Source organism: Lepus europaeus, chromosome 10, assembly GCF_033115175.1.
Source record: "Lepus europaeus isolate LE1 chromosome 10, mLepTim1.pri, whole genome shotgun sequence".
In the NCBI taxonomy this organism is placed as follows: domain Eukaryota; kingdom Metazoa; phylum Chordata; class Mammalia; order Lagomorpha; family Leporidae; genus Lepus; species Lepus europaeus.
Genome location: NC_084836.1, coordinates 122,408,509 through 122,416,918, shown reverse-complemented (window position 1 = coordinate 122,416,918; position 8,410 = coordinate 122,408,509). Strand labels below are relative to the sequence as shown.

Genomic DNA, 8,410 nt, shown 5'->3' with positions numbered 1-8,410 from the left:
TCTACTGCACCGTGTGGTTCTCTGCAGAACTTCAACCAGGGTGAAAACAAAAACCTGAGTCAGGAAGTGGGCTGCTGGCCTGAAGGCGGTCAGGTGACAGACAGGTGACGGACAGGTGATGGCTAGGTGGTGGACGAGAGAGAAAACACAGGTGGGAAACTTCCCACAGACCTGCACTCGTGGGCGAGGGAGGGTATGGCAGGCAGAACAGCGCCCCTTAGAGACGGCCATCCAGACCTAGGGATTCCCCACCCGGTGAGGCAGGGGGACTGAAGGCCCCAGCTCGAGGTGGTCAAGGGCCACAGGACTTTCCAGGTGAACCCAATGCGATCACCTGTAGAAGGGAGAGAAGAGGCAGGAGGTTGGGCCAAGAGAGGAGAAAGGAGGAGGAGGCAGAGGGGGAGGAGGAGGGGAGGGGAAAGAGAAGGGAGGGGAGTGGGAGAGGGAGGAGGAGTAGAGAGGAGAGGGGAGGGGAGGGGGAGGGAGAGGGGAGGGGAGGGGAGGAGAGGGGAAGGGGAGGGGAGGGAAAGGGGAAGAGGAGGAGGAAGGGAGGGGAGGGGAGGGGGAGGGGGGAGGAGGAGATTGAAATGTGAGGCCACTCCCCACATCTCCCTGACGGGGGACACTGAGGAGGGGGAGGCCTGGGCGGAGGAAGGGGCTTCTGCCCCCAGCCCTGGAGGACAAGGACGCCAGTGTCCCCGAGCCGCCGGAGAGGAACACTGGAAAATTCACCTCCACTGTAACCAGCGAGACCCATCCTGGACCTCTCACCCACCCGGAATACCACCTGTAATAAAGCAACACACGCGGTAATAGACCCCTAATGCAGACAGACGGGGTCCACGCTCCGCCACGCGACTGCCTGTGAAGGACGGATTGGGTGTCGCCGCTGACGCATGCCCTAAATTGGTCATTGATCATGTGCACAGTGTGGAAACCTCGGATTTCACTGCGTAGAGAGTGCTCTGGAAGCTCGCAGGCAGCTCCCCGCGTGGCTCTGAAGCCCCCTGGGACCAGGGACCCAACTGTGCCAGCTCCCAGGATGAGCCCCAGCCCCACGGCGCCGGAGATAGGGCAGGTGGGAAGAGGCGTGGGGAGCACGGATTGTCCAGGGAGCTCGCACGTCGCTGTCGGACCCCACCGCTCAGAGACTGCGGAAGCTGAGCCTGCGGGCGCCGTCATGGAAGCCTCACAGCTGAATGCTATAGAGCCAGTGGCTCGGAAGATTCCTCTCTGGACGTCTAGCCCTGTGGTCCTCTCTGGACGTCTAGCCCTGTGGTCCTCTCTGGACGTCTAGCCCTGTGGTCCCCTCTTCACGCCTCCCCAGCCACAGAGCATCCCAGACCAAAAGCAGATATCTTAGCAACTGCTCACCAGGACCACGAGGCCCCAGACGAGAAAACCCAGCCGGCAGCCAGGGGGGCTGGGGAGCTTGTGGCACACATGCCCCAGGGCGGCCCCGTGCATCACACCTTCCTGGAATCCCCCCTCTCTGAGTGAGCAGAACCTCTGACCAGCTTCTAGCTAATAGAATGTGGCCTCACGTCCCCAGGCCAGCTCCAGGGGCCAGCCCCCGTCTGTGTGTTGGAAATGCAGAAGCTGGGGCTGGTGCGGGGGCACTGAGCACCTGGGAAAGCAGCGGAAGATGACCCAAGTGCCCGGGCCCCTGCACCCACGTGGGAGACCCCAAAGAAGTTCCTGGCTTCTGGCTTTGTTGAGCCATTTGGGGAGTGAACCAGTGGATGGAAGATTTCTCTCTTTCTCTCTCTGTCTCTCCCTCTCCCTGCCTGTAATCCTGCCTCTCAAATAAATAAATAAATCTAGAAAGAGAGAGAGAGAAAGAGAGAGAGAGAGAGAGGAAGGAAGAAAGTTAGTTCAGGCTCCATCCTGACCTACAGAATCTGTGGCAGCTTTGCAAGAAAACTGCAGGGCCCCCGTGTGCACAGGACAGGCGAGGGCCCTGGGGCAGGGCGCTGGGGACCACACAGGCGGCAGAGTGAGACTCAGATCTGCATCCTTCCCAGCATCCTGATAAGGAAAAATGAGCGAACCATGCTGCCTGCCTCCTGGGGCCCCGAGGATCTAACGAGATAGTGCGCATGACGATGCCATTGGCAGTGTGCGACACATGGCCGGCCGGCGCTCAGTGCTGTGGCGTTAGCAGGGACATGCCGCCCTGGCCGGCGATGAGGGGCATGGGCTGGGAAGAGGGGGGGTCCTCCCAATTGCTGAGGGTCCGAGCGGCAGGAAGGGACAGTTAGGAATCGCTGTCGCCCCTTGAAGAGGATCCAGGCTCGGGATAAACTTGACGGGAGGGGGAGAAGGCTGCAGGCATTCCAGGGAGGGGGCCGTGTTGGGAGCTGGGGTGTGGGGTGTGCATTGGAGAATCAGGTGGGGGCAGTCCCTGGCCACCTCGGGAGGGAGAGGAGAGCATGGGGGAGGCGGCCTGGGGAGAGCCGGCTGGAGGATTTGCTTCTTAACTTGTGCGGAGCGTGCAGCCTGCGGGGCGCTGAGCAAAGGGCAGAGCCATGAAGGAAATGAGCGAGGGGAGCGCAGAGCCGGACTGCACCTCGTGCCGCGTGCGTGCCTGTGCTCCTGCCGCCGACAGGGCCTCTGCCGGCTGTTAGCAGCAGCGACGGGCACGGAGGCTGAACGACCCCGCGTTTCCTCATCTTTGCTCTCTGTGTTTTCTAATTTTCCTGCAAATGGCACACATTACTTGCATAATTAAAAAAAAACAATAAAAGCTGTAAATAATTAACATGCTCTCTCTCTCTTCAGGACTTCAATCAAACGGATGTTTTTCAACCCAGTCATTTCAAATATTTGCCGGATTACTGGTCCTAAAAAGGCACCGTCGGCAAACCCACAGGACCGCAGGGCGCGGCCGGATGGGGCAGCACGGTCGGGCCCGGACCTAAACTCTCGCCCCCACCAAACAGGAACTCTCTCATGAAGAGCGGGGATGTTTTTGCGAGTCCTGTGCCCAGCTCCCCGTGCGGGGTGAGCCGGGGCAGGTGTGGCGCTGGCCCAGTGGCCGCACGTCCTACCTCTTGGGGTTGATCCTCAGCTTTTTCTGCTTGCTGTTTCCACGCCACATCCTTGTCCTCCGCTGAGGCGGTCCCTTCTTCTGTTCTGGCTCAGACGCCGGGTGCTGGGCCATCACCCCTGGGAGCATCGGGTGGGAGAGCTGAAAACAGCAGGCACGTTGGCATCACGCTGCACGTGGCCCTCGCGACAGGCACGACCCAGAGGGCTTCTCTCTGCAGACAGGTGCCTGTCTGCGGAAACCCAGGCATGAAATGGCAGCACTGACCAGTGGCCTGAGTCCGTGAGGCTCTGCCACCAGCCCGGGCAAGCGTCCTGACCACAACCCTCTGGAACCTTCCCTGGGCTGGACCACAGAGGAGACCATGCCCAACGCCTGTTCCCTCCTCCAAACCCACCTCCCGGGGAATCCTGCCTCCTGGAGGAAGGGGTGCTGAACAGGACCTTGGGTCCCCGCCCCCACCCTCCCCACCCTGTCCCAACACATGCTTTATTGACCCTTTGTTAACCCACAGTGCCAACTTGCAGGGCTTGGGGTCCCAGGCCCTCGCCATTGATTGACGGGTTAAATCAGAACCGAGGCCCCGGCATCCCCTCAATAGCCCTCACCCAAGCTGTCCCTGAGCAGGGTTCCGTAATCACACCCAGGGACGTGGGCTCCCACTCACGGCAGGAGGGACCCCCCCCCCCAACGCATCGCCAAGTGAGAATGTCCTCGGGCATCAGGGACCGTGAGGTGTCCGCTCGTGCAGGGGCCCCGGGGCTCCCTGCTGCCCGGCTCTGCCACGTTTCCCTGGTTGCCATGGCTCCCAGGAACCTCAGAGGGAGGTCTGGGTCTGGGTCTAGTACAGAATTGTGCTCCAGAGTCCTTGGTGTGACGGCTCTCTCCTGAGAGCGCTTCATTCTGTTCTGCCGGGCACTGTTTGCCTTAAAGCTCTCCCCACGCCAGAGCGTCGGGTTTGGGAATCCTATTGCTCTCCTGTGTTCATTTCACTTTTTGCCTCTGTGGCCAGGAGGCTCGGAGCTCGGTGCTACTTCTAGTCACGAACAGGCTCTCACCCACAGTATCAGGGACAATACTTCTTTCTTTAGAACTGGTTTTCACAGCTGTCTTTCTGTTTGCTTTGCAGTTCTGGCCTCCATACTTTCCTGCCCTGCGTGTGGTCCCCCCAGTGTCCCCAGCACCGGCTGGGAAGACGCAGTAACCAACAGCAGATGACACCAGGGACTTCCTCCCACGCTCGCGCGGCCGTCCGAGTCCTGCCTGCTAAGCACGCCCCCTGGGCACACCGGCCCTGGGCAAAGCCGGGCTTACCTTGGATGCCAGTGCCAGCACGCCTCCTCTTCCTCCTCCTCCTCCTCCTGGGCGCGGCCTGGGCCATCCTTCACCGCCCACAGATGGGGGGTCAGGACCCTCATCCTGGGGGCCACCTCCCGGGAAGTGCAAAGCCAAGTACACAGAGGAGCTCTTCTCCTGCTCCACGGGCAGCAGCACGCTGCGGCTCAAGCAACACCACGTGAGCCGGGGCTCCGCCCTCAGGGAGGGGAAGGGGCTGTATGCCCCGGAACTCCTGGGGGTCCCTGAGTGAGGAGACAAGGCCAGCTCGGGCCAGCCTGGGACTGTGGGGAAGGAGCTGGGCTGCAAGGGGCAGTGGAGTTTGGGCTCTGCGGGGGGCCCGAGAGGAGCCGCCTCTGGGGAGGTCCCAGGAGGCCCTCCCAGCCCCGGGGCGGGAGCCCCTTGATCTGGGTCACTCCCGGAGGGCTTGGTGCTCACCGAGGGACAGGGCTGGTGGGTGGCGAGGGTCTCGCCCTCCACGGCTTGGGCACAGGAGGACGCGCAGGTGGCTGTCACCCCGGAGGTGCCTGGCGCTGCCTCGGGAGACTGCTTGGCTGCAGGGACGCCAGCGTGTGTCCTGGCTCCCTCCTGCTCTCCCCCCTGCTCCTCCTTCCTCCCGGCACGCGGCCTGCACCAGCGGGGGTCCTCTGAGATGCCACCTGCCTCACCCGGGGTTGGGCCTGCAGCTGGGCTGGGAGTCAGGGGAGGACCAACGACGGACGCCAGCTCCTTGGGCCCTGCAATCCTGCAGACGGGGTCCCGGCCCTGCAGGGGCCCCTGGGCGCCAGGCAGTGGCACGGGTGTCTCTCGCTGAGGTAGCCGGAGGAGGTACTTGGGGGGGAAGGCATTGTGTACCGCGGCCCGGGGCTGGGGGGCTGCCATGGGGCGAGGCCCAGGGGCCCCGACTGCAGCTCGCAGGGGGGACTCCTCGTCCCTGGGTGCAGCAGGAGGGGCAGCCGAGGAGGTGCCAGGGGACTCCGGGGCCTCACCCACCCGCCCGGCACTCCCGTGTGGCTTCCCTGGGGTCCCCCCGAGGTCCCCGTCCTGCTTCTGGGACCGTGGGGAGGTAGCTCCTGCAGGGGCACCCGGGGTCTCCGCCGCCAGGGTCCCCAGGCTGCCTGGCCCCTCCACCTTTGGCTTCTTCCTCTCTGAGGGGAGCTGCGGCTCCCCAGAGCCACGGCTGGGCCGTCTCAGGACTGCATGGGCCCAGGGACCTGTCTCCTCCACACCCCCACCACTGCAGGCACCCCCGTCCGGCTTGAGGTCTGGCAAAACCGGTCTGGAGGTCTCCAGGTCACCTTGTTGGAGGGGGCCAGGCACTAGGGGTGGCTGCTGCCCTGGTTCCAGCCTCCCGTTGGGAGGGAACAGGGGGCTCCTACTGCCCAGGCAGGGCGGGGCTGTGCTGCTGAGGGTAGGGGGTGACCCGGCTCTGGGCGCCCTGCACTGCTCACTGCCTCCCGCTCCAGCCGCCTCCTCCCTCTGCTTCGGGGGCTTGGACCCCAGGGCGTTGTCTGGGGCCGGCCCACTTGCCCAGGGCCCCTGCTTGGCACCCATGGAAACGTGCCCAGGGATGGGGCTCTTCCTGTCTTGGGACTGGGCTGCAGCCTCCTCCCGGGGCAGAGGAAGGTCCGGTGCTGCCGTGCCGGCCCCTTTCCCCTCCCGAGCTCTCTGGCCTCCGTGGCGGCTGCTCTTCATTTTCTGGTACAGTCTTTTGAAGGTCTCGTGCCCATACACCTGCCACTTCTCCTGGGAAAACATCTCCAGCCTCCTCTGGCTGCCCCTCCTACCGGCCGCTCTGCCCTTACTGGCTGTTCCCTCTCCCGGGGCCGTTCTCTTTCCAGCTGTGTCCTCTTCAGGGCCCGGGGTGTCGCCAGCGGGCGTACAGGGCAGGTCCTCCACGGCAGCCTGTCTGACCAGAGCCCGGGGGTGCCCACCGGGGATGTCCGCCAGCGTCAGCCCCGCATGGTAGCCCAGGCGTGCTGGGGTGGGCCTGGGGCTCCCAGGGCTCAGTGTGCTGGGGCAGGCGTCCTGGGGGTCGGCGGGCTCTGGCCAAGTCCTCGAACCCTCCACGAGAGGCAGGGAGTTGCTCCTGGTGACAGGGACGCATTCCACAGTGGTGGAGAGCTGCGTGGGGACGGAGTGGAAGAGGAGGGGCCGTGACTTGTCCAGCGAGGTGAGGGTGAAGCGGGCCGGGCCAAGGGCGGCTCTCCTGCGGCCGGGCTCCAGCGCCCGGATGTCGAAGTGGAAGGAGCCCTTGAAGGTGTAGGGCGTGGGCAGGTCGATGCTGCCCTGCTTGGACAGGACGGTCTTGCGGGGCCGCACGTGGTCCAGCTGGGGGTCGTCCACCAGGGCCTGGTTGCGGGAGATGAGCTGCGTGATCCGCTCCTCCAGGCGCTTCTTCTCTAGCTCCAGGCTGGCCCCTGGCACTCCGGGCTCCGTCTTGGGCCCCCCAGGCCCCAGGCCCGGGGCTCCCTCTCCCTCGGATTCAGTGCTGTGCTCAGACAGGCTGTGCAGGGGGCTGGAGAGGGGCGGCGGCTGCTCGGCGCTGTCCGAGCGGGACAGGTAGCCCGAGTCAGTGCTCTCACACTTCCTCAGCCGGCCCTCGGAGCCCTTGGCGTCCCAGGGCTTCTCCGAGGCCGTGGCCTGCTGCCGCTGCAGGGAACATGGCTTCTGCTCCGGCTGTGGCCGCCGGGGCTGTGTGCTGACCAGCGAGAGCCCGGGGCACGCCGCATGGGCGGAGTCCGGAGGGACCTCCCTGTCGGCGGGGGTGGACCCTGGACGGGAAACCGCTTCGAGGTCCTTGGCCCCGAGGGGCAGCCGGGCTCCCAGGGAGAGTCTCTCTGAGGCCGCCTCTCCTGTCCCTGCCCTGGAGGTCTCTCCGGCCTTGTCGGCCTCTTGCAGGAGGCCGGCCCCCGCCCCCTCGGACTCCGAGGACAGCCGGGAGTTGTTGAGGTGGGTTTGTGTCCGCCTGTGCTTGTAGAGGTTGCTCTGGGTCTTAAAGGCGATGCCGCAGGCCGCACAAGGGAAGGGCCTCTCGCCGGTGTGGGACCGGATGTGCTTCTCCAGAACGCTGGGCTTCAGGCAGTCGCGGCCGCAGTGCGGGCACAGGTATTTGCTGGCATTCCGCACCTTGCCCGGGCTGCCCAGCGTGGGCCCCGGCCCCGGCGACAGCACAGGCAGGGCGCCCACGAGGCTCACGGTCAGCGTGGAGGCTGTGGGCTTCCCCACCTGGGCCACACTGGGCCCTTCGGGCTGCAGCAGGGGGCTGAGGAGGAAGGGCACCCCGCCCCCGTCCAGGCTGCCGGTCACCAGCGGGGCGCGCGGCTGCAGGCCCCCGGGAGGCACGGTGTGGTACAAGGGGATGGGCAGCGCCTTCAGGAACACGGTGGGAGCCAGGCTGTGCTCTGGCGGCAGGAGGACGGGGCCCAGGGTCAGGCGCGGCGAGGCCTGCCCCCCCGGGGCCCCTGGGGGACCAGGCGCAGGAGCCTGCTGGTCCCTGGCAGGTGGGGCAGGGCAGGTGGGTTCCGGAGCCTCCATGCCACATCCTCTGGACGCTGGCCAACCTGCGGGTGGCGAGAACACTTTACTGTGCCTGCCTCTCCCCTCCCCGCCCCCCTGCCCCCGCTGCAGCCTGGCAGCAGTGCCCCCAGAGAGTATCTCGTCCCCACGTAGGCCACGGGGACACCGTGGTTCCACCCATCCTGCCACTGACAGGTGGCAAGGCAAGACGTGGGGCCAGGGCACGTCTGACTGCGGCAGGCCCGGTGGCAGCTCACACAGCACCGCCTAGAGGAGCCCCAGGGAATGTGCCTACTCAGGACCGGGGAGACGCCTGTAGCTCCTGCAGCTCCTCGGAGTCCACAGGGATGCCGTGCACAGGGCGGGGCGAGCCTCCCCCCTGTCTAGGACTCAACTGCCAGGTCTGTAAAATGGACAGGGAATCGGCCTTTCCCGCCCCCGGGCCCTGGGGCTCAGCTATAGGAGGGGACCATAGGAAGAATGGTGGCAGGAGCGGAGGTTTTTGCC

At 65.2% G+C, this 8,410-nt stretch overlaps 1 protein-coding gene across 1 annotated transcript; it reads right to left on the bottom strand.

Annotated features, from left to right (window-relative positions):
- Positions 1-2,143: 2,143 nt before the first annotated feature.
- On the bottom strand, positions 2,144-7,921 carry ZNF831 (zinc finger protein 831). The gene is made up of 3 exons (XM_062202582.1): positions 4,438-7,921; positions 3,051-3,168; positions 2,144-2,228 (listed from the first exon to the last, which is right to left on the bottom strand). Exons 1-3 carry the CDS (start codon positions 7,919-7,921, stop codon positions 2,144-2,146), a joined length of 3,687 nt encoding a protein of 1,228 aa, XP_062058566.1.
- Between the last annotated feature and the right edge of the window lie 489 nt (positions 7,922-8,410).

What these genes read in the sequence shown, in the direction of transcription:
- ZNF831 (XM_062202582.1), bottom strand. Translation starts at nt 7,921, where the DNA reads ATGGAGGCTCCGGAACCCACCTGCCCTGCCCCACCTGCCAGGGACCAG. An exon ending in TGACCCCCCATCTGTGGGCG is followed by an intron (nt 3,169 to 4,437) that starts GTGAAGGATGGC and finishes CGATGCTCCCAG; the next exon opens with GGGTGATGGCCCAGCACCCG. An exon ending in CTGAGGATCAACCCCAAGAG is followed by an intron (nt 2,229 to 3,050) that starts GTAGGACGTGCG and finishes TCGGACCCTCAG; the next exon opens with CAATTGGGAGGACCCCCCCT.